Source organism: Amborella trichopoda, chromosome 3 (assembly GCF_054954075.1).
Source record: "Amborella trichopoda isolate Santa Cruz 75 chromosome 3, AtrichopodaSantaCruz75HAP2 v2.0, whole genome shotgun sequence".
Classification (NCBI taxonomy): Eukaryota; Viridiplantae; Streptophyta; class Magnoliopsida; order Amborellales; family Amborellaceae; genus Amborella; species Amborella trichopoda.
The window spans coordinates 3623730-3650663 of NC_142338.1; the positions used below are offsets into that span (position 1 = coordinate 3623730).

The 26934-nt window shown below is 34.4% G+C and overlaps 2 protein-coding genes across 2 annotated transcripts; one reads left to right on the plus strand and one right to left on the minus strand.

Moving 5' to 3' along the window:
* Nucleotides 1-11: 11 nt before the first annotated feature.
* Nucleotides 12-1156, minus strand: LOC148782686 (G-type lectin S-receptor-like serine/threonine-protein kinase LECRK1). Its single transcript, XM_088862592.1, has 2 exons — nucleotides 1133-1156; nucleotides 12-1031 (listed from the first exon to the last, which is right to left on the minus strand). The coding sequence occupies exons 1-2, from the start codon at nucleotides 1154-1156 to the stop codon at nucleotides 12-14; spliced, it is 1044 nt and encodes a 347-aa protein (XP_088718718.1).
* A 22364-nt stretch (nucleotides 1157-23520) lies between these two features.
* Nucleotides 23521-24883, plus strand: LOC18439826 (rho GTPase-activating gacO-like protein). Its single transcript, XM_011627135.3, has one exon. It carries the CDS (start codon nucleotides 24079-24081, stop codon nucleotides 24493-24495), a length of 417 nt encoding a protein of 138 aa, XP_011625437.1. The 5' UTR covers nucleotides 23521-24078; the 3' UTR covers nucleotides 24496-24883.
* The last annotated feature ends 2051 nt before the right edge of the window (nucleotides 24884-26934 follow it).

The window sequence follows — 26934 nt, forward strand, 5'->3', positions numbered from 1 at the left end:
TTCTTCATCTGTTACCTGCATTTCATAGTCTCCAAAAGGCCAGTCAACATCCTGTAGTTCCATGGAGTAATTTGAAATGATCCATAATCTCCCGAGTAATCTACAGTGAAATCCTTTTCACACCCACCAGAGCAGTTGTTGGGGTCACGAAAAGAGAAATTATCTGGGCAGAGGCACTTAATCTTCGCATTTTGGTCCAAAATACAATGACTATTGATTCCACAAATGCTTGGAACAGCACAAGCATTTATGTTATTCGGAACACTCGAGACAACAGTCCATGATTGGCCACCTGAGGAACTTTTCCTGTGAGAGTATTGCCGAAAATATCCATTACTATCGAGTGTAGCTCTATGATAATAATCATCAATGGGACTTATTACAGTGGAAGAAACAGTGTCAATAACATCATTAGTTGAGTTCAAGAGGTAGATAGCTCCTGCAGTATTGAATAACATATTAACTGGAGGTTGTGTTCCGGCTGTTCCTGTAAAATAATATGCTCCATCAGGGGAAGGGAGAATTCGATCTCTTGGGTAGAGAACAAGATTACCATCATTTTGCATAATTAGCATGAGTCTACCAGTTCCATAATTCCCATCCATGAGAGTGGAGTTTAAAGCTTTGCCTTGGCCTAAGGTTTGGCCTGGTAACAAAGTATCGGTTGGATAGTTAAAACTCTGCCATATTACAGAAGAACTGGAGTCCACAAGTACAAGATTACCAGTATCAAGCATCGATGCTGAAGTGGCACTTACGGATCTATTGTAAATCCAGTTTTGTTGGCCTAGTGAATCCATGAAACCCAGCATACCATAAAGGGTTAACCGAATTGTCAATCCATTCTGTACTGGTTGATCTCTATTGGCTGCCCAAACTAGGGTCCTCTCCGATATCTTATTGAACCAAATTCCAATAAGGAACCGGTCACCCCAATCGAGTAAAATCCAAATGCAAAGTCCCCAGAAGGAGAAACCCAGTACGAGTTGTTTGCTGAGGAAGAGGAAAGGGTGGTTCCTAGAGTCATGTTTCTATAAGATTGAGCATAAACATGAGGAAGAGGAAGGAGAGCAAGAAAGAGAAAGCAAAGAAGAGTAAGAAGACTGGCCATTATAGAGGGAGTTGCAGGCACAAAGGTATCAGATGCAGGAACCATGGTGCAGTCAAGGACTTGCCAACCTCCGTTTTAAAGGGTTCTAGCCTAGAGCTCAATTAGAGAAAACTTGTTGCAACAAGCTAAACAGAAAACAAGATCCTATTTGTTAGGTGCCCTTAATGATAAACAAAGGTGGAGAGGCAAACCAGGGAGCTTGCTTTGGAGGAGGAAATAAAAAACAATTTATTTAATCATAAGAGAGTTCCAAGTCAATATGAAAAAGGCAACTAGCAATTGACTGGTTAAAGAAAGGTAGATGAAGCCATTTAGAGGGTCTAATTCAGCCGTCTTCTTATTTTATTGTGCCACACAAAGCCTGGATGGTAAACACCATAAATTTTATGCCATGGGAGCCAGTTTCAATAACACTGGATCCACTACCACAGAAAAAGGTGCGTGGCCAAACTAGATCCAATTTTTAACATATTGAAGTTTAGAGAAATTTATGCATCTGCCATAATTTTAAACAGGTTTTAGGCGAAATGCATCCCGAATCACTGAAAATCCATCTCTGCCCCAAATCCATGAATTTGGAGCTAGTCTCTCAAGATTTGAAATGAACAGGCAAAGACAAGGTACAAGATATACCATTTTTAATCTAAAAAAACAAATTTTTTCAAATTCATTATCATGGTGGTAGTTGGATGATAGATGATAGCCCGGTAATGTTTTAGGATTGAAAATCCATGGCAAAATGGAACTAAGGAAGGTAGATTCAGTATAAGTGTATGCCTAAGACTCACTCAACCCTAATGATTGATTTTTCTTCAAAATTTCATTTGATTTATTATTACTTATATGTTGAGTTTTCAAAGTTGCTTTTTTTTTTTTCTATCGAATTTTTTCCTTTGTCGACATTTTTATTGATATAAGAAACTATGTATCCTCATGCATGTTCTATTCTACATGTTGGAAATTGAGAGGGTTGTTTGGTATAGGTAAATGGTACACATGCTGAATCGAAAAAAAAAACTTTCAGTAGTTGTCAGCGTCTTTATTAGAGCCTTATCCCAATTATTTAAAAGATAATAATAATAAACAAAAAAATTCAATAAACAAAAATTTCAATGAACAAAAATTTCAATAAACAAAAGTTTCAAGAAAGACTTTCAATCATGCCAAATTTTTACAACTGAATTCCTTAAAGATTATTTATCCTCAATCAAGTGAAAGGAGTCAGAAGACCATGTAATAAACAAAAAAGTAAGTTGCTTCTTGGAAGTTCACAAAGACAAAATCTAACCATGTAGAGTTAAGACTCATGGACAGGTAGCTTTCCACTCCTCGGCTCTTTCTAAGGGTTAGATTGGAGCAAGATGAACCATTTACATTGATAAACTATAACAACTTACATTATTTTTCTTCTCCAAAAATTATAAATTAGATTTATGACAAATAGAAACATGCGTAGGGATTTTCCATGTAAAATCATCTGAATTTAAGTTCTCTCTTCTTTTGTTGCATCCATTTTTGCTTTCTTGTTTTCTATCCTATTTTAAAAAGATCTGTAGGTTTTCTTTCTCTCCAAAAAAACTTCTTGATTCCTTCCCTCTTACATCCGTCTAGAATTTTCAAATAAAATTTGCTTTCATATTTCTCCACCTCAAACTATGTATCCACCTCTTTTTTTGTTTGTTTACTTTCAAATAAAATATGCCTTCATATTTCTCCACCTCAAACCATGTATCGATCTCTCTTTTTTTGTTTGTCTACTGAAGATGTAACTTTTATGCACATTGTTTAGTTCTCAGGAACCCCTTAATAGAAACAAAATTCACACAAGATAGGAAAGTTTATTACTCTTTTCTTTTGAGATGTGAATGTAATGAGATGGAAATTGTATATTGCATGTAACAAGATAGGAAAGTGGTAGGAAATTATTACTTTTGGATCTGACGCAATTGCCCTATTATAGGGTTGTACGATAATTATTTTTTCTCATTTAATTAATAAAAAACAAGTAGGGGCCTTCTCCCCCACTGAATTATCAAAAAAAAAAAATGTATATTACACCATTGTATTATTATTATTATATATATAATGAAAAAACCACCACAAAAATTGTGTGGGGCACAATTACTTTTTCAAAGTGTTCATCTCACTCTCTCTTGAGCTCGAACCTAGGACACTTGGAGCTCAACAAGAGTCAATAATTAATAAATCACGAATTTCAAATACAAGGATCCCACCCAATTTCATGTAAATAGTTGGCTAGTTGCAAAATACGTGAGTATAACAACAAAAAAAGTATAAGAAATATAAAAAACACAAAAGGAACTTACATGATTCACCTTAAGTGAGTTACATTCACAGTCCCAACAAGACAAAATCTACTATCACAATAGCAATTCCATTTTTGGATCACAAGAGATATAAATTTCTCTAAATATCAGAAAACCCCTCTTTGATATTCCTTTCTAAGCTTGCTCTCCTGATAAAAATTATTGTTGACGAAACTTCTCTTTACCATAATTATACCATTACCGGTAAAAGGAACCTTGAGGGCATCTAATAGACTTTATCTCTCTAGAAGTAAAAAGTGACCAACCGAAGTAAACCTCTCCTTGGTAGCTATGCTTCACTAATAGCTCTAGGAGGCCCTCTCTCTCTCTCTCAACCAACCATTCTTATAACCTATAATAGGGTGATCCCTAATGGGATGAGCCTTATGTGTTCTTTGATCTCCTTTTATAAAGAAAAATTGCTTCATGCGGGTTGGACCGCATTTCTAAATATGCGGTCCAGAAAGTGTGAAGGATTCATCTTAAAGATGGATGCAAGTAGGTGTTCCATCTAAAACAATGGAAATTAACGGTCCAAATATTTTTTTTACTAAAATTATTATTTTTAATTTTTAAAATTTATTTATTCATTCGTATTCATGATCTTCATGTTAGAGATTACATGTCTTTAAAAATGAAGTCTTAAAATCCATCTCAAAAATAAATTACTTAAGAGGCCCATATTTCTACATATGCGGGCTTGGCCGCATAGAAACCAGGTCCTTAAAAGAAACCAATAAGTCCTATTTCATCTCAAGAATATTCCTTTTGGTTAGTCCTAACATTATGGTGCATTTGGTATGGTGATTTAGCTATCACTAGCCTTAACATTATGAAAATGCTTTCCCATAGTTTTGCACAAGCAAAGATGCTATTCAAGAAAGTGCTTTAGAGTTTTCCATTAACCATGTATACAAAAGTAACCGTTCGCATCAATATCTCTATTAAAGAGAGATATTTCTCTGAAAACAAACATGACCTTATAGTCCTAGTACTTGGTTCACCATCATCGTCATAATTTTTTTTTCAACTATTTGAAGTCGGCTACATCAATCTTAGTCCGTCATTATGCTCTGTCAACAGCTAGATGCTGTTGTCCTAGTACTTGGATCAAGCTCTATTTAAAAGGTCCTATGAATGGGCCTTCTCGAATACTTCATAATTCCACCATCCCAACTTGTTTCAAATCGCTTAAACTTCTTCACCCCCATCATCTAGAGCGAAATTTCGCTGCTATAATAAGTAAAATAACTTATCAATCCAAATCATTAAAAAAATAAAATTGGGTCCTCTTGGCTTCATTGCCCATAAGTGATAATGACCACACTTTTGCCAAAATGGTGTGGTCTACCTCACGCTATAGTGTAACCTTTTTTTATGGAATATTTAGTTTAGGGTGCAGTTTTTATAAGGTTGCAACCTTAAACAATTTAATTAAGGCGCACCTCCAAATTTTAACATAACATATGATTTTGGTATAAGTACTTCTTAGGATTTCCTTAAAATCTATTTTTATATCTAATTATAAAATTCTAAACTCAAAAAATGGTCAAAATCAAGTAGATCATATAAAAATCTTGAAAACGAATGGTCTAGATAATGTGTTGCAAGATGCATTATTTTTAGGACTCAAAATCTTTTTTTTTTTTCATATTCATATGTCTCGATGTCGAGCTAATCAATTAGGGGATTTTTCAACATTAAAATAACTTTTTTTGATGGATTTTTGAAGTGCATATATAGTTCCACATTTTAAGGTTGCAGCCATATATAAACTTTTCCCTTCAGTCTAGGAATGTATATTATTAGATCATTTTTTTGTTTTTTTTGTACAAGGAGATCACATTTATTTTTAGCCATTAAATGTAAAATCTAATAGATGAAAGTATTTCACAATATTTGATAAATTTTATTTTGGACTTTATGCCTAAACAATCACGCATCATTAACCACCTGATTTCAAATCTAACTACCAATTCTTATTGTAACCTCCTTGTATCAAAAGTAAATGATTTGTTGTATACTTTTTGACACAATATAAAATTTACCGATGAATACCACTCCGGCAAATTAACTGTGTTTTAAGAGAAAAGTAAAAATCATGAAAGAAATCTCAAGAAGAAAAAGTAAAAAACAAAGATACGAGTATTCCGGCATGAGCCCATAAGCACAAGAGAAAGAAACACACCTACAAAAGATCTCTCTCCAAAAAAACAATTTCTTTATTAATCAACATTATTTCCCCAATTATAATGCGTGTAACCCTTTTATGGAAGGGTTCTCTTCCAATAACCTTCTAAAAAAATACACTTCCTTGTCTAAAAGCTTACCACTCTAATCAAATAAACTTTTATTCATATTAAGCAACTACTACCTCCTCTACAATGCACGCCCCTCCTCTTTTAAACTTATCTTCTTTTTAAAAGATATCCCCTTACAAACACAACATTTTTCCACTATCAATATGCACCTCCCTTAACTATATGAATTAGTTTCCTCCCTTAACTATAGGAATTAGTTTCCAAGAGTAAAGCAATCCTTACTAAAACTACGTACTTCTCTTTGTTAATAGATATACTACCTTGTGCCTCCAATTAATACAAGATAAGTCTCTTTAAAATATAAAATTGGTAACCTCCTATCTTCCTTAAAAAAAACTAGAACGGATCTAAAAAAACTCATACTTCTAAAAAACGCACATGCCGAAAATAAATAGACTTTATCAAATTGACCGGAAAACCATATGAATTCCTATTTCTAAAAATTAACTCCAATAAATAAATAAATAAAAACCTGCCTATATCTCTAAAAATTAAATTAAATTTTTGTAGCCACTGGATTTTGAACTACATCACTTTTCCATTGGTTTTTTGGGTGAGATTTGTATAAGTTGTCAACATCAAACAATCAAAATAAGGAGCACCTTCAAACTCTATCAAAAGATGCAATTTTGATGCCGAAAACTTTATGAGAAAATATATTTCCACCCTTAATTATAAACTTAAAAAATTAAAAAGTGCAGATCAAATAGATATATAAATACGTAAAAATCTTGAAAATGAACTGTCCAGATATTGTGTTATAAAATGCACAGGACTTCAAAACTTCTTTTTTTTTATATCTATAGATTCCATACATATTGAGATCAAGATGATCGATTAGAGAGCTTTCCAGTGTTGGAACAATATTTTTCGATTAGTTTTTTAGGTGTACCATAACTCATATAAACTTTTTCCTTAGTTTTTTCGGCCACACGGATAGGTGCATAATCCAAAGCCGTTTGGTAGTGCCACAATTGTTTGGCCTTTTGGGTGAAAGAAGGTTTTGTGGACCTATGTATGTAAATAATATTTTCCATGATATATTTGTTTTAGAACTTGAAATCTTTTTTTTTTATATCCATGAAGGTCGAGATCATCAATTGTAAGATTGTTCAACGTTAGAATAATCTTTTAAGTTAAATTTTTATGCTACACCTTACTTCTACCATATAAAATTAACATCTCATATAAACTTACCTTACTTCTACCATATAAAATTAACATCTCATATAAACTTACCTTACTTCTACCATATAAAATTAACATCTCATATAAACCCTTTCCTTTTAGAAAATATCCATTATGCGCTTTAATCAGACAGGGCTAGGCACAAGACCAAGGCTTAGTCCACCAGAGTAAAGAGCGTCGAGCCAGGGCCAAGGCCATTGCAAGCCCAGGACTAGGGTCCCAAGTCGAGCTAGGTCAACTCTTACCTAGCCCACTACCGCGCCTAGCGAAAAAGATCGTGCACACCAAAAGCGTTACCATAGTTGAATGACTCTTCTATCATGAAAATGAGCACTTGATCCAAACAAAAGCATAGAGCTAAAAAAGGGTAGAAGAGAACAATCATAAAATATTAAAGAACTAATGAACATTATGTGGAAATACTTAAGTATCTAAAATTCGTTGAGTACAATTATAAAATGCTCTATAGTGTGAGCACCCTATCATAACCCTTAATAATTTACCCATTTTTGCCGGTTCAAATCATGGCCATGTGTTTTTTATGGGCCCTTTGAAATTAAATCAAAATGCAAAATGTTAAATAGTTTATATCTCTTATGATATTTGATAAATTTTTAAAATTTTTCACTTTCAATTTTTTTTTTAGTTCAAGCAGTGATTTGAAAATCACTAAGCCAACTCAAAATTGTCGAAATTGGCTGAGAATCAGGAGCTTGGTGATTTCAAAGAATTTGTTTGTTAAATATAGCCCAACCTAACTCGGGATCACCTGAATAGGACTTCACGAATCGAAATCAGACCCCATCAGGTTGGAGCCCAGTTTTGATTTTTTTGTAAAACTGGCTTCAAGATTATTAGGACAACACATAATCATCAAGTAGTAGATTTATAAAACTTCAATAAGCTGAAGAGTCATTTGAATTAGGAAAAAGTTTATATAACGTTGTAATTTCAGAATGTATAATTAATGTACACCCCAAAAATCCATTGGAAAAAGTTGTTTTTGATATTGGAAAGCCCTCCAATCGATAATCTTCACATTGAAATATATGGATAAGAAAAAAAACAACAGATTTTGAGTCAAAAAAATAATGCATCTTGCAACACATTATTTAGTCGATCCATCTTCAAGATTTCCATGTGTTTATAAGCGTATTTGATTTGAACCATTTTTTAAACTTAAAATTTTCAAATTAGAGATATAAATAGATTTTCAAGTTGTCCTAAAACCTTTTGATACGAAAATCACGTCTTGTGATAAAAGTTAAAGCTGCGCTCTAATTTGATTGTTTAAGGTTGCAACCTTATGCAATCCACACCCTTTGAATTAAGCTCAGCAAAACCCATAAAGAGCTACATGCTCGTTCCTTTTGTGAATCAAAAGGACGCAAGGGGATCAACAACTTCAATAGTTCCTTCCAACATTTGGATCACCACCTTCATGGAAGGCATTATAGATGGATCTTCTTGGTTGTACCACCCTAACTCTCTCAACTTCTTTCATGTCACCCATCTCCATCTCCTAGCTCATGCACCTTACCCTTACAGAAGTAATCATAAACCCCCTTTGATAAGGTTACTTGGCTCTCAAGGGTCTGACCCAAGTCTGACCTCTTCATACATCATATGATCTCTAGCAGCACAATTCCAAAGTTTTAAACATCCACCTTTGTTGAGACCCGAACATTTTGGAACCACTCTGGAGCTACGTACCCCGAATAACTATGAGAGTTCAAGGATGGTCATTTGAGCTTTGCCAGCCCAAAGTCAGCTATCTTTGAGGTGTAAAACTTGTCGAGCAGTATGCTCTGAGGCGTAATAGCACAATGTATGATAGGGGATTCACAGTCCTCATGCAGGTACATAATCCATCCAGCTAAACATGGTATCAAATTGAATCCTTTCACTCCAACTCCTCCTTCTTGGGCCGAATAGGAAATTCGCAACAGATCCATTGTGCATAAACTCATACACAAGAAGCATGGGATTTCCTTAATTACAAAAGCCCGGACCAGGTTTTTGTTGGGTTTTGTGGCAATTAAAGGCCTTATGAGAGCTTGTATATAAATATTTTATATAGTGGCATATAGATTGAATAGGAGTATGGTCCTTTGTGGATCATAATAGTCAAATTTTTATTTACAGATATTCAAACTTGGCTTGACGTGCTAGGCCAATCGAGTTGGAAAAACCCTAATTCCTAGGTATAAAAATAAATCAATGAGGGTTTTATGGGTCATCCTTTGATGATGTTGGAGTTGCTCGGATGAGTGAACCGAGGGACTGTGTGACTCATGTGTGTAATAGTCGGCCTCTAAAGACGAGGGTCAATCGTATCGGGAAAGTAAACCACTTTTCAGGGTGAAATGTGTATATGTGCAAGAGATTACCCCTATGCATCATATAGCTGAGGTTGTACCATGGTCCGAGTGATCTTGAATTCATATTTTGGGGAGAACCTATAGTCCATAGATTGGGATTGTGTCCCTTACCTATTGGCTGACTTTGGTAGCCCAATCATGAACCCCAGTAGTGGTATGTAGATCATGGGAATTGCTATGTCAGTTTGAAAAAATAAGTGGGGATTATAGTCCACAATAGATGACATAGTGCTTCATCGATATTATAATTCTTAGACCTATAAGGATCTGATTCCCATTAAAATTGTTTGATTTTAATTTGTTTGATGATATATGATTTTTATATTGATTATTTTAATTTGTTTGATGGATGGATGGCTGATGCAATCTGCATAAGAATAACTAAACCCTAAAGAAACCCTAGCCCATGAAAAATATGTAAATGGGAGTTCCATCTCCCTGTACACCTCTCTCTCTCTTTTCTCTCACTAAAATTGGGTGGTACACCACCCATAGGGAAACTCTCTCTCTCTATCTCTTTAAGATCTTCTCTCTCCAAGATAGGTTCTAAGGGGGGCACGCCCCACTCAAGTACTATTGGCTAAAGCATTGAGGTCTTTCTTAGTAAGTAGTAAGTTCCATGCTCTCATAATATCAAGGGTTTAGCTGAGGAGACTCGGTGGGAGGACATCTTTCTTAGTACCTAGTAAGTTCCGTGCTCTCGTAATATCAAGGATTTAGCAGAGAAGACCTGGTGTGGGTTTTACTAAGTCTGGCTTAGGTCATCTCTATCATCTTTTACCATGTGTTATTTCTTTGTGCCTTTCTTATTCGCATAGCATAGTGTTACTTTTATTTATTCATTAAAAGGAGTTGTAATCAGTAGTAGCAAGATAAAACCACCTTTATTTATTTGTTTATTTCAAGGAGTTTTATTGTATTTGGACCATTGTAAGTGTTTGGTGAAAAAAAAAAATTTATATACACCGTGCTAGATCACCTTGTCTGACTTTCAATTTTTGCGATGAGTTTGGCCAATTTTATCAAATTAGTAACTCATACTGAATTAGATAAAATTGTTGTGAAATTATTTTTGTGATGAGTTTGGCCAATTTTATTTAATTGTTTGAAAGAAATTTCAACCCTATATCCTAAATCCAAGACATCCTTGTAAACACTCATCTGTGGCTACCTGTAGATGAGTGTAAGTGAATAATTTTAAGTTAGATATGGTACCAGTTTCTATTCTACTGGCGTGCGTGATCTTCGCTTACAACTTTGATGACCGGCAAAACATCTTCTTCCAACTATACATGGCCCAGAAGAAGCATCAGCCATCCATCCATGCCTCCCTCCTTCATAATTCATGTCAAAACTTTTCTCGCAAGAATACTGTCCATCGTTACCCTTTGATAATATGAGGGTTACATAATGGAAATAGTCATTGCCATTTTAAGCAAATTGGCATTTAACCGACTAATAAAGTAAAAAATGGGAGAAAAAAAAAAGAGAAGGAAAACTTCACACAGCGTAAATAATAGAAATAGACAGAAAAAATAAGAAACAATCGGAGAAAAAAAGGGGAAAAATTAATACAAAATGGTGAAAGAGAGAAAGAGATACATAAAAATATTTTAAAAGTAGGGAAGATTTCTTAGATGGGCAGAGTTAGCATGCGGCCAGCCCGCATATTGTATAAATGAGGGCTTGGCAATAAATATATATTTTAAATAGAATTTGATCCTAATTTTTAGAGTATGCGTCGAAATTGTGAATAGGAAAAAAAAAATGATAACTATATTAAAAATTATTTTGACCATTAGTTACAATTGTTTTTAAGTGGACCAACTATTTGCATCCATCTTTAAGATGGACACTTTATACCTCTGGACCGTATATTGTAGAAATGAGGTCCAGCCTGCATGAAACAATTATTCCTTTTAGATATCACTTATTTTTCATAAATATTAAAAGAGAAAAAATCTTTAATGAGACTATTTACCAGTGGCATAAGGTAGTCATAATTAATCTTGATTATTGAATGTGAAATTAGATGGTTGTATTTATTATATGTACCAACCTCAAATTTAAAAAAAAAAAATTCTCGAACTTTATTATATACCTAATTTCTGAAATACATTATTTTGAAATACATTATTTTGAAATCATACTTAATATTTTCCAATTAAAAAAATACTAACAACAACACGTTTGTTTCATGTGTGAATATTTCCCAGAAAATATTTCTATGTGAAAGAATTATCTCCTGTGGTCAACAAGTTTGATAATATTTTCACTTTAATTGGTCCCTGTACATCTTTTCACACCAATTAATAGCTAATTGGTGTGAAAAACAGTCACACCTAGCTACATGAGGGAATTTTTTGCATGAGGAAAACATTTGAGTGAGGAAAAAGAACCTTGGAGCATGAGGGAGCATTTGAGTGAGGGAGAAGAACCTTAGGCCTTAATTGAAACTAAACTGATTTAGAGCTCCTTAATGAACCATTTGAGAGTAGCCTAGAACCTAGCAGTAGTATTGCTAAGCCTCATGGTAAAGTCTCTGACTCTATTCTCACGAAAGGGTAGGAGCTTAAATCCTCACTGACTTTACCACTTTCGAAACTTCTAAACTGATTTAGAGCACCACTCCACAAGGTTTGATGTAGGTAGATGTGAAGTATGGTATGGCCACATTCTATCATGTTACCATCTATAACATGCCCCACCAAAAAATGATGGTCCTCCAGATTTGTTAGGCCCATCTAAATCCTATTGAACCTGGTTAGGGTCTATGAGCCACACACAGCCTATGTATGGTATACCTTTTTCAAACCACGAGCATATGAAATCTTTAATGAATTCCAGTAATTTCCAGGCTTTGATTTCAAGTTTTTATTAGATCAGGATTCCAAAGAAGGCATAAGTGCCGTAATGGATAGAGGCCAACCTACTCTTTCCCATAGGCTTTGTCGTCGCAGTGGTAGGCATATCAGTCTGGGTGACACAGGTCAAGGTTCAAACCTCGAAATTTGTCTTAGAAAATCCGAACAAGATCATCTACGTGCCCTTTTTGGTATATGTATCACCATATGGATCAGACATGAAATTGGGAACTTAAAATGACAATCTATTTAGAATGGATGCAAAGGTGCTACACATTTATTAGTAACTAATTCTGTTATTTAACAGTAACTAATGTATAGCAGATATTTTCCACAAACATAAGATATAACAGGATTTTTCATAGGATATAAGAAGGTTTTCTAAAAAAATTGGAAAACGGTATACATGTATCAGTGACATATTTATAAAAAATCTGTTGTCCGTTCATACCTCCCTGTATTGTACAGAGCCGATATATCAGCCCTATGTAACCGATTTAATGATGATTTTTTAAACCTTGGATTAGACCCATCTTCAAAGATGATGTTTGTTGAACCTAACCATAGACTAAATAGCTACCCCCAAAACTTCTTGTTGCAACTTGCCTGGTAAGACAAGGAAAAAGCCTTTTTATGTGACTAAGGGTATTTTAGTCCTTTGGTCAACTCATTAGAGAATAAATTAAGCTTTCTCTACAGTTAATTGAGTTTCAAAATGAAGTTTAACCTTGCAATTAGCTTAAAAGAAACAAGAAACTTGTGGGGAACTATCCTGAGTGACCATGCAAATGTTATGACATAGAGTATTTCTTTCATTAAAGAGTAGGGTTTCTATGTCTCCCCTGCAGCACCTGTTCGAGTGTGTCCATGGTCCAAATCCAAATGCATCATGGAAATGGGTTTTGCATCCAAAACTCTATAGATCTATCATCTGAACCACTACAATTATGAATTTAGAACAAAAAGAAGAATATTAATATGATCTATTTTGTAGTTTGTTTCGGTTTCAATTCTTCAAAAATCATCAAATCTATGTTATTTTTTAAGATCTCAATTGATGGATCTCGGGTAAAACCCTTGAAAATCAGGGCGGGAACATCAGTCAGACTCCCCAAAACCGTCATGTTTCTTCCATCCCAATTCACCCCTTGTCCTCTTGAGTAATGGATGACTAAGCAAATATTCCACCGATTAATGGGTAGGGCCTCAAGATCTGAAAATTAGGAAGGTTGTCTAGTCATCATCTTTGAAGAAATTGGTTTTTTATTTGTAAAATTCTTTCATCTTCTTCTCTTTCTCTACCTGTCCCATTCTCTTCCAAATTTAATGTCAAACTTTTGTAAATAAGGGGAAGAAAAAAACGCTAAATTCTCCAAAATTTGGGTCATTTATTGTTATTTTTGAGCAATTCTTTAAACTTAGACCTAGGGTAGAGTCTGATCCAATCGAGCAGGTCAGATTAGGTCAGATTGGCTACGTTGGAGTTGGATTCAGTGGGGTCTTTAAAAAATAATAAGAAATTATGAGAACGGGTGAGACTCCCTGTCAGGTCCAAATAACTTGGCCGAGTCCAAAATATTAGTTTTGAGGCCAAATTTAAGCATGCATCCTTTTTGTGAATTTTAGTGAATTTTAGCTTTTGTAAATAAGGGGAAGGAAAAAAGCTAAATTCTCCAAATTTTGGTTCATTGATTATTAGTTTTGAGCAATTTTTTAAACTTAGACCTAGGGTAGAGTCTAATCCAACCGAGCGGATCAGATTGGCCATGTTGGGGTTGGATAATGTGGGGTCTTTAAAAAATACAAAGAAATTACGAGAACTGATGAGACTTGACAAAACCAGCTCCCTGTCAGGTCCAAGCAACTCGGCCGAGTCCAAAATATTAGTTTTAAGGCCAAATTTAAGCATGCATCCTTTTTGTGAATTTTAGCTTTTGCTTGAATTTACAGCTTTTTCCTGTTATTTTAACTTAATTTCAGCAACCAAATCTCACCAACACATGAACCAAAGTTATGCACAATAAGACAACAGAACTTTTTCACAATGGACGTACTTCAAAATTAAATTATATTGTGGCTCTTTTTGGGATTTATGGGTCCATAGAATTTAGAACCCTCAAGTTGTCCACCAAAGGACAACATTTAATTTGCTCTCAAGTCCTAGTGACAATTTGAACTTGCGATTGTAGATGCAAATGCCCATAATAGCATAATTTACATTATTTTTAATTAATGCCTTCTTCGTGAAGAAACCATTGTGATTAACTAACTCCTTTGATCCTAGGAGTATTCTTGACGCGATAATTTTTGTGAGATTTTTTTTGTTTTATTTCTAGATTTTTGTTTTAGATTTCTTATATACTTATATAGGTGGGATGGATCCTCTGGCCCACAAATCCATGTGAGATCGCCAGACTGCTAGTCTAGTTCGGTCTAGATCGGCCTGCATCAACATTTACAATATATATATATATATATATATATTAAATTAAGGGTTTATGGGGTAGGGAATTCAGGGATACCTAAAAAAATATTCGATAAATTTTAAAAAAAATATGAAAAGGGAGTTTTAGAAGGGACCAGACCAGTTCCATTACCTTCTTGGAACCGGATCAGTTCCGATCTATTCCTAGTTTTGAAACACTGGAGTATGCAATATTACCAAAACTATGTATTAAAATTTCATAAAAAAATTACAATATTTATGAAAATTATGATACTTTTTGCTTGTGATAGGATTGTCAATGTCGATATCTAAGATAACTTACAGAATAAGAAACACCAATTTGTTGTACTTTCTGTTCTAAATAATACTACCATCTTTTTAGCATTTCCAGTTTGGAGTCTACATGACTAAAAGAACTACCAGTACTAAAAATTTGGACCACATAAAGTTTGTGAGGCGATGGTTGGGTTTTTCTTGCAATGGATGTGTGTTTCTGGTAAATGAATGAAACAATGAGTCGAGACTCAAGATCACGGTCCATTAAACGAATGAAGGGTTAGTACTGGGGGCAAGTGGCTCTCTTTCTAGATGGATTCTCCACTTACGGGGCACACTACATGTAAATAGTTGACCTCTTTTGTGGCTCTCTCTCTCTCTCTCTCTCTCTCTCTCTCTCTCTCTATTACATCCATGCATTTGCATTCATGTATCCCTTAAACGCATGTGTTACTTCTCAAAATGGCTGGCAATGGGCCGGGTCAGCCCGGCATTAAAAAGTAAGGGCCTGGGCGACTAAATGTGGCCTGAGCGCAAGACCTGGATAAGACCATGACAGGGCTGGCCTGATCCGACCACCCCTGCCATATATTTTCTTTGCTTTTCTATAAGGCCCAGTCTAGCTTGTATACTGATCCAGGCTTGACTTTTACAGCAATCTAGACCAGGCTGGACTTAGGGCCAAGCCGGTCTAGGTCTGGCATGGCCCATTGCCAACCTACTTCGTACATGACTCGGAGTTTTAAAATTACTCATTCTATAGGATGGGATTTTAAGTTACATAAAGGAAAAAGTTAATAGCAAGCATCCAAATCTCACTATAAGATTATTTCTGTAGAATCTGATATGGCGAATGGCGATATTTCAAAAAAATTAAAGCACAGTGTCCAAATTTTTTAAAATGTTAGACACAAATGTCGTGTCATTAGTATGCAAATAGCCCTAGTGAACCATGCACTAATCGTTAGGGGCTCTCACCCGACCCGATCCAAATTCACAAGACCCGAATCTGGAACTAAAAATTAAGTGTGGGATCTAGACCCGGACCCAGACCCAATTGGACCCGACCCAAAAATTAGAATGTTTATGTATTTAATTATATTTAATATATTTTATAAATTGGGAACCCAAAAATATTATCCGGACCCGAACTCGAATAGTGTTCAGGTCCAAGATTTGAACCCAAACCCAACTCGACGGATCCAATTTTTGGACCCATATCCAAACCTTGATCGCGTCTATCCCTTGCCACCCCTACTCATGGTTTTCAAAATGATCTCTCTCTCTCTCTCTCTCACGTGTTCATGAGAATGGCGTTTCTCGTTGATGATTATGACTCCACCTAATTGCGATTTCCTCTTTGATTAATACTTCTCAACTCCTATTACCGCTTGTTTGCTCCAACTCGTGGTTTGAAAGTTGATTTTTTACTTTACCGGATGGCATAACGTGCACGTCATGTGGAGGCTTCAAGGATGGCTATGCACCTTTTAATAGTTCGAAACTTCAGGTTGAATCTCATATCATCTAGTGGTTCAAAAAGAATTTTTTATTAAAAATATTTTCATCTAAGATTTATGGTATAGATTTTGTTTTTTGTGCGGCACACCAAATTAGAATAATAAAATATTTTAAATAAAAAGTTGACCAAATAACCCTAAATTGTTGCAGGGAAGTTTTGGTTAAATTTTTATACAAAATATCTTTTTATTATTTTTATTTGATAAGCTATTTAGAAATACATCTATATCTCAAATTTCAAATAAAAATTATATTTAAATAAAAATAAAAAATAAAACCATTTTGTGGCCCTTGATGTAGCCATGTTAAATCTAAACTAGTAGAAAGGTGTTTATGCACCCTTATCACTCTACAATTCATGTAAAAATACACTTTTTTTCTTTATGTTGTTTTTCATTCACACAGTGGGGCCCTTTTCCAGTGTATGCACACTTAAAGGCATGGTTATCATGGCCAAATTGGACCGTAGATGGTGCCTTACCGGTATGGTCTAAAAAAAAACTTGATTTCGTAAAAAATAGCCAAAATCAATGTCTGGTCATTTTTTACCTATTTACCCATCTAGCTTTGACCAATTTAACCGGTTAAACAAAGTTTAGAAACTTTTTTCTAACATATTTAATATTTTTAAAGTATTGTTCTTGTTTTTCATTGTAGTTGTCATGCATAGAATTAAGGTTGGGTGGGTGAAATGGAGATGTGTTACGGAATCTTAATCTCACACACCAATGAAGTTGAAGGGGAAGTTCTATACAATGGTTGTAGAACCAGTCATGATTTATGGGACAAAATGTTGGGAGTCAATAAATAACATATCTATAGAATGAATAAAGTTGATATGAGGATGTTGAAATGAATAAGTGCAAAATAAAAAAAATATAGAATTAAGAAAGAGTACATCCAAGAGAACTTAGGGGTGGTTCTAACAAACAATAAAATGAGATAAAGGAAACTTAGGTAGTCTAATCATGTGTAGCATAGACCTAAAACAACATCGTTAGGAGGTACGATTTGGTTCAAATGATAGCTTTAAAAGGACAAAAAGGAATGTCTAAAAAGACATAATAGAAGTGGCGAGAAGAAATAGACTTGTGGTTTAATTGAAGGTGTGACCATTGATAGAGTGGAATAGTAGAATATGATTCATATAGCCGACTCTAAATAATTGAGATTAGATTCAAATGATGATAATGATGATGATTAATCTTTTTATTATTATTTTTAAGAATTTGGTCCAACCAATTTAAGTAGTTGTCTTTTGGTAGTTGATCTGATCCTGATAACCAAACTTAAAAGAGTAAGACAATGACATCTTTTAGAGTAAAATGGAGCATTTGAATAAGATGTTGACTTATAAATGGCCAATCGTTTAAAATGTCACCCCAACCCAATGTTCCACAACATAGTTTTGGGTCACCGAACAACCCTTAAAATTTAAGGGAATGTATACAATAAAATTATTTATCTTTATTACTAAAAGATCACAAATCATTGATACTCATTACATGTCAAATTGGATAGCTTGGGCAAGCCACGAAGATCGACAAAATTGAATAATGAATCTTTTCAATGACACTCTTACAACCACCCAATTTGAAATCTAAATGACGAGAGTAATTATGACCTCTTTGTACAAAAAGTAAAGAAAAAAGTTTATATAAAGCCTAGGCTCTAAACAATCAAATAAGCGCCTACCTCAAAACTTTCAATAAAAGATGTTGTTTTGATATCCAAATATCATCAAATTGACCATCTCGACATGAGAAAAAAATGGATTTCAAGTTTTGAAAATAGTGCATCTTATAACACATTTTTTTACCATCAATTTTCAAAATTTTCAAGTTTTCATAAATATGCTTGATCTACATTATTTTTTAAGCTTTAAATTTGATAATTAAAGATAAAAATATGTTTTAAGGCTATCACAAAGATTTTTAATATTAAAACCATATTTCTTCACACTATTTAAAGGTGGGTTCTAATTTGATTTTTTAGAGCCTTAACTCTATACAAACCGCACCAAAAGTAAATAGTCTCTTTGTATATTTTTCCGTTAAATCCCATAACGTATAAGTGCACTATGTAGAGACTAGAGAGAGAGAGAAAAAAAAGACCTAAATTGCCCATTTCTGGCCTCTAAAATTGTTGTCAATTGAAAAAGGAAATAAGAGGATGCAAATAGGTATATGGAAAATTGTTTCATGCAACGGGGACCTATTTCAACATTTGCGGTCCCCAAGGTATAAAGCATCCATATTAAAGATGAATGCAAATAAGGGGTCAATCTAAAAATAATTGAAACTAACGGTCCAAAATATTTTCTTAATAGAATTATTGTTTTTAGTTTTTAAAAGTTATTTATTTCTTCATATTCATGATCCCCATGTTAGAAATTACATGTCTTTAAAAATTAGGTCCAAAAATCTATCTCCAAAATAGATTTTTAAGAGGTAACTCATTTCTACGTGGACTCATAGAAACCGTGTCCATTGAAAAAACACGATGACATTCGAGATCATATTTTGGTTTTTGTATCTAAAATTTTTGTTAGTATAAAAAATGTGGTGACCCTTAATGTAATCCAAGGCGTCACTTTGTAGCATCCCACGATCTTAATGTAGAAACGAAAAACAATCCACGAAAACAAGAAAAAAGAAACAAACAAAAAAAAAAATAGACAACCAACCACAATGCAAAGATATATGTGGTTCGACAACATATCTACATCTACGGGAGATAAGAGCTTCTTTACTGACAATGAAGAATATGATTACAATAGCTCTCTTCCTCACGCGTCTCTGTTCTCTATTATTACAAAGAAATCTGATTGTTTTCCTTAACCCTAAATGAACTCTCCATCACAACAATATATATTGAATCTCAACAATGTATATCGAGTGGCAACACTATATATCGAGTACCAGATAGATGGTACAAATTATCGAAATACCCAAAATACAGATATATATCGAATCTCATGTACGGAGTTGTCATTTTGACTATACCTTGATAGATCTATTTCTTCATAATACAAGACATCAATCCTCAACACTTAACCACTTACCTTGTGTTAGATCATTATATACAAATATATCTAAAGTTTTATTGGCTTGAATAGGTTTGGATGTCCATCAAGTAAAATGAATGGTAAAGATTATAGCTATAAATGTTATCGCCTTAATTAATCTTTGGATAAGGTTTTGGCATGTCATTAGTTGTGTATGCCATAACCTTGAAGCCTCTAGAGAAAAATCAAATCTTGTAATAGTGGAAAATATAGTGATGGCCTGCCGTTTATCTCAACCCGTGGCTATAGAACTTGAAGCGTAAAAAATGATGTAGACCTGGCAGATATGTGAACATTTGAAATCAACAATGGAGAAAATTGTTGCAAAATTGGTCATTTTTAGGGCTTAAGGTACCTTTTTTTTTTTTCATTCACCATCGATAATCTATTTCTAGTGCCAAATATGGTTTCTCCTGCTACTTTTGAGGTGCGGTTGCATACATTCACAACATTTTGAATTACTTTTCCTAAATATGATGTTTGACAGAAAAAATGTATAGCAAAACTAAATGATATTTTTTTGCCTTTTTTTCCTTTTATTAAATTGAAAATAAGGCCATTGCCTCTTAGACATAAAGGTCACAAGCATCAAAAGCCATAAAATGTAAAATAGAATTACTGGGGTATATCATTTCCCTATACAATGGGAATTTTTTAGGACTTTAAATCTGTTAATGGTATATACATTTCTTTGAGAATTAGGGTGATTGTAAAATTTTGTACTAAAAGGTAAATTTTCTTGCTACGTATCATTTTTTAAAATTATTTGGGTGAGTTGGTTTATATCTTGTCACATATCCTTTTTCCCCTTATTGCGATTTGATTTGATGTATATAATTGATTTCTTTTTTCTTCTTACCATGTTTTGGGGACCTTTATGGAACCGTCAGGGTATGTCAAGGCTAATGATGCTCCTAGAGACAGGTAGCCCAGGCTCTTTTATGGAGTGCAGAAGTTTTTGTTTCTTTTGTATATGGCCTTCATGTACAACACGTTCTTCAACTGCAAAGTAATGACAAGGAAAGTGAACACTCCAAAAAAAGAAGAGGAGTGCATCACTTCTTAGCCATTCTTTGAACTAAATGGCTAGTAACCACAGTTATGAGTAACCTACAAATAAGGCATAATGGACGACTAAGATGGACCTACCTAATTCATGTTCACAGCTACATCTCAGCCATCCATTACCAAGTGGATTATTAAAACCATCAAGATCCATGGATGGCCATCCGTAAAGAATGATCGGAGGTCAAAGAGGCCGGCTGCCTATTGATGTAGAATTTAACGGTCTCAAAGGTAGCTGGTCAGGATGGTAAGTCGGTACAACATGAGGTCTTGAGCTTCAATTTTACCGCCGAAGTTAGGTGGTAAGGATGGTAAGTCGGTACAACATGAGGTCTTGAGCTTCAATTTTACCGCCCGGAAGGAACCCATCCACATTGAATTACTTAAAGAGAAAAAGTCACGCCGACAAGCAAAATAAGAAGAATTTATTAAAAAAAAAAAAAAAAAAAGAATCTAACACAATTTTAGCCCTTGCTTTATGCACTATTTTCCATCATACGTCCATGACAAAATCACAAAAAACTAACCCTATTCAAAAGTAGATCGTAATGTGTACAAAGTTCACTATTTAGGCACATGTTAGTAAAAGGCTTACCAAATATTTATGGATACTTTATTTAAAATCAACGCCATTGTCAATGTTTTCCTATTGGCCTCATTTCTTAAAGCCACATGCCGTGGATTCTCTATGCTCCTATCGAAATTTTCCCCTTATAATATAACCAAAAGAATTACAAATCAAATATACGATACAATTGTAGAATGTTTTTAAGTTGAAAAAGAAACGAATAAATTCAAATTTTAAGAAAGGGAGTCCCTTTGGCAGGCCTAAGGTTTCAGTCCAATGGGCATCTTTAATCAGCAAGGTTTATCCTGACGGCCAGTGCTCATTGATAAAGGGCTAGATTTTGATCAATTGTTTATAATTAGTACATTTTTAAATTTTTTGTTGTACTTCAGTCAAACATTTGTATCTTTAAATTTTGCACGTTGATAAAATTTATAAAAATGAAAAAAACAAAACAGCATCTAAACATCGGCTTGCATATCATGATTCCATACGAGTCAATTGACCATATGGAAAACCAGTTCGGATTGCATGGTTCCCGATAGAACTGGTCAGCTTTATGGGAGTCATACGGATTCCCAACTCAAATGAGGAACTAAACCGATTCCATGTTTTGATCTGTAATTGAGTCAATCGTCACCGATCCCTAATCTAGATCAGGTGATTATATCACAGTGCTATACTTTTTATAGTTTGTTTTGTTTCGAGAAATGATGACTAAACTAATACAAACTCACAGCAAGAAGGAATCCATCATTTTACAGATACAATATAAATTTCATGAGGTTCTATGTCTTTTCGTCAGATGATAAGGGGCAAGAAGGAATTCATCATTTTAAAGATAGAATATAAATTTCATGGGGTCTATGTCTTTTCGTCAAATGATAAGGGGCAAAAATATTGAGTGTGGGATTCATCGTGGCTGCTTTGAAAGCGCGGTAAAAAACGCGGTTATGAGAAGAAGGGAAAGTCGCATTTCCGCAAACGAAACGTGTGATCTTTCTGCCGAAAGATATTATACTCCCGTAGGAGTATGTTGTTGTCATTTACTCCCTCGTGTAATTTCTTTCTCAACTCCTATTGAACTAAATAATAAAATATAAACAAAAAGTTAGATTAACCTCAATAAAAGATATTTGTAATTTGGGCAAGCTTTTTATGCTTTACCTACGACATAAAATTTATACACTTCCTCTTATCCAACCGTTCATTTTGAATGGAGGGTTAAGATTGCCCCAATCACAATATCACATCTCTACACCATTTTATTTTAATTTTTTTTTTTTATATAAGCTATTTTGACACGAAATATTATACGTCCAATCCTCTATTAAGCTAGTACTAGCGAAAAATATAAAAAATATATTTTCAATAAAATAAAATAACCAAAATACCTTTGAAAGTTTTAAGGGGGTATTTTAGTCATTATATTTTATCAAAAATTTATTTTTAATATTTTGTATAGGTGCACCCCAATGAGAAAATGGTACCTACCAAATTTCATATTCACACAATTTTTATAAAAATAAATAAAAATAAAATATTTTAAGACATCAGATCTAAGATCAAATGGTGACTAGCTCTCGTGATCAAAATTGGACAGCCAGATCGTAGGGGAAGCATAAATCTTCTATGCTGGGGAAGTATAGAAAACTTTTCCTTCTAATTTTATCCTTTATGCTTGAAAAAAAGAAGGTTTCAAAATTGAATGGCGACCATCTAGCCTTTAGATTATGAGATCCAAGAATTAAAAAAATAAAATTTTAATTTTAATTTTTTTTTTATAATAATCATCTATAAATTCTTAGATATACTCAAATTTTAGATTTTTTTAAAAAAATCTACCCATTGGTCTTCTGACCGAGGGAGTAAATGTATAGTATGATTATGAGGCAGCAGAACACTTATGCTCCATCATCTTAAGGATTTCACTCGAAGGTGCGGTCTGTATAGGTCTCAGGCCTTAAACAATCAAAGTAAGGCAGACCTTGAAATAATATTCAAATATATTATTTTAGTAGTGGGAAATTTATTTTTACATTTAATATAATATTTAAAGCTTAAAAAATAACCTAGGTCGAGCATATCTATGACTAATTGGTAATATTAAAAATTGGCATTCCAAAATTTGAAATCTATTTTAAATCATGTTTATACATCTTGCGGCTTAGGTGATCGATTTAAACATTTTTTAGCACCAAAATAACCTCTTCGTGTGAATTTTTTACCTCTTCGTGTTAATTTTTGAGGTGTGCCGTAATTGGATGGTTAGGAATTCACCCTTATATAATTTTTTTCCAAACTTAATAAAAGAAAACCAAAAAATTGCAAGAAAAATGAAAACCCAAGCTAAGGAATATCGATGGCACAATCAAATATCTCTCTCTTCATAAATAATTCGTCAAACGGATTTCTACTGAAACTATCCGCAACAATCTCTCTCTCTCTCTCTCTCTCGGTTTCTGCTCAATACTCATATTGGCTTGAAGCTCAAATGGCGCATATTCTTCATAACTAACCCTTACCCTTATCTCCTCACTAACACGTTCTCCCTCTCTCTCTCTCTCTCTGATCTAGGGTTCTTGTACTGTTCCCCGGGCCCACACTCACTACCAAGCCATAAGAGCCTCCTCTCTCTCTCTCTGTAACCGAATTCATGGATTTTTATTTCTGGATTCTTTTACACATTGAGCTTCCTTGTCTTCCTGCAAATCACTGACAATCGATTTCATTCAGCAAAACTTCTTCAATTTCGGAGATATGGTGAATACTGAAGTGTCTGGTATTGGATTTTGCAATGGGGAATATGGGGCTTCAAGCTAGTCTCTGAAACTTCATCAGAAGTGAGAAGATCTTTGCAATTTCAGTTATTTGGAGCTCAAAACCATTGTTGGATTCGTTTTTTTTTTATTGGGTTGTCTGGTGTTTTATTGTTTTGGTGTTATGGGAAGGGGAAGAGGCAAAGGCAAAAAACTCACAGTGGTTGCCAGCCATGAAGATCCAGGAAGTGGAGGAGAAGACGCTCTCCCTGCTTATAAGAGAAGGGGAAGGCCCCAAAAGCCATTAAAGGATGAGATTGAAGAAGAAGATGCAGGGAAACTGGAGGAAGAAGAGGAAGAAGAAGAAGATGGGGCTTCAAAGCCTTCGGATTCGAGCAAGGTGGGAAATTTTCAGGTCCCAACTGAAAATGGTAGAAAGAGAAAGAGACAGGTGAAAGAGAAAGCTGATTCAGTTGCAGAGGTAAATGGAGGAGGGAGATCCATCAATGGAGAGATGAAGCCTAATGGGTTCAGGCAAAATGGAAGAAATAGAAAAAGCACACCAAGAAGAGCGGCAGAGGCTGGTGTCGAATGCAAGTGAGATTTTTCCGGCATATTTTGTCGGTTTATTGGGGTTTTATAAAAGCCAGTTTGTTGATCTCAAAACTGATGGTTTCCACTTGAGTTTCTCCTATCTTGCTTTGTTTCCCCTTTTCGTCTGATTTTTTTGGTTTCTTTTGTCTTTGTTTTCTCCTTTTTGCCTTGCTTGCGGTGTGAAGGTTAGTCTCTTTGCCTGAAATCACAAGCTGGTCTGAGAGATATGTTGCCTTATTTTGTTGTCCTAGTTATGTTTGAGATGGTATATGAATCCCGAATTTTTGGGTTTTTTTTATCTTAAATCTATTAGTTTCTCTAGTTTCCATTGTTGTCACAATCATTAGCAAGTGCTATAAACTTATGTTGATTAATTCTAATAATGTCTTTTTGGACATATTGTCTCTGAGCTTCTAACTACGAATCCATTACGTACAAACTCAAATGAGACTTTAATTGAATTCATATTTATAAGCTTTCTCGCAGGAACTGAGTTATAGAATGATCAGGACTTCGAAGTGTTTCATCAATAAAATGATCAGGATTCTTTATAAAGTTTTCTTTTTCCTCGATATATATTTTGGGTCCCATACAGTTGATGATATGAGGAAGATCATGACCATGTTGGTTTCAAAATCTCATTCTTGGTTATCGAGAACTCCAATTCTCTCTATATACTTTCTTACCAGTATATAGAGGAAATTAATTTGGCACGATTTTAGCTAGTGACCCTCATACATGATCTCCTTTCTTTGAGTTACTTTTTTTTTGGATATATAACAGGACATCATATTCAAATTTTAATCAGAAGAAGAAATATTGTTGATTTTCTGTGAAATTACATGATTCACAGAACTATAGCGGTTTGTAAATTTTATCAGCTTATCATTTTATCAGCATTTGGGACTGTTCTACAGTGTCTCTTGGCTTCACCAATGATGAGCTTCAGGCTGCATGGTGTATGCGGTTTCATTCATTGTAATACAGAGAAACAAAGCTTGCTGTGTTTTTCCATTTGAACTTCAGTGGGTGATCAAATTTTGTTTCTTGTTATTCAGCATTGACTGTGCAGGGCTTTTCAGCATACACCATGCCATGTGTTGATGTAGGTCATTGTTGAGAAAAGGAGTGAGAGAGAGAGAAACAAAGCTTGCTGTGTTCTGCCATTTGAACTTCAGTGGGTGATCAAATTTTGTTTCTTCTTATTCAGCATTGACTGTGCAGGGCTTTTCAGCGTACACCATGCCATGTGTGTTGATGTCGGTCATTGTTGAGAAAAGGAGAGAGAGAGAGAGAGAGAGAGAGAGAGAGAAAGAGAGTTCCTGATTGTTATATGGTTTGAATTTTACCTTCCTAATTCTAATTCTCTAAGCACAATTACTGACGTTTTGTAATTGAATTGCAAGTCCACATGTTGTATTTAGTTTGAATTCTACCTTTGAATTTCTGGTTTTTGACCACAAATGGTGATATTTCAATATTGAACTGTCATTTATCTAAATTGTTCTAACAAATACTTTCTAGAGAGAGAGAGAGAGAGTGCCTGTGCCCGTATGATTGTTGTAGAGGCCTCTACTCGAGGGGGTGCTCTCGGTCAGGTGAATATCTCTTATTCCAGTCTCTATCAGTGGTGGTATACAGTCGTCTTGCGCACCAATGAAGATCTTTATACTGGAGCTCGTTGGATTCAATTGGCCAACGAGGCACAAGGCTTAATCAATTGGCCTCAACATGGTCTAGCTTCATCAAGCCAAGCCGTTCTCACTCCTAAGCGGCCAATAAAAGCCCAAACGAAGTGAATATGGTACCCAAAACGATAGATATGTAAAAGCAGGTCCGATTACGCCGTTATTGTTAGAATTTTACCTTGCATATTCTAATTATCTACTATTTCAATGTCGAAATTTTGTTATGAGAGATCTTTAATCTGATGCCTAGTTTTGAACTCTTAACATTCCGTGCTGGAGTAAACCAAATTCACATGGAAGTCAAATGCTTACCCTGTTGTTTTATATGTATCTATGAAAATTCAGATTATGGATTGTCCTTTCTTTGTTCACATGGTATTTACAACATCCAGGCCTAAGGTCTCATTGTTATGACTCTCAAAATGAAGGAGCTTATTACAAAGAAGTTACAATGTGAAGTTTGTTGTGAGATTTATCTTTTCTCATTGGAGCTTCAGGCCCTTCTCCTTTCAAGGTTATCCTCTGTTTGCTATGGGTATGTTGTCCATTTTCTTATATTCTATTTGCAATACTCCGAGCATTTCTTCAATTATTGTTTTCGATTCTAGTCTTCTTCTTTCATGGTTCTTTACACCTACTGCATCATCACAAATTTAATAACGAATGACAATGTTGACCAATAAGAAAATTTTCTTTAGATCTTTTCGAATTTGATTAATGAGAAATGCAAAGCCGATGAGCTACAATTACCCCATGCA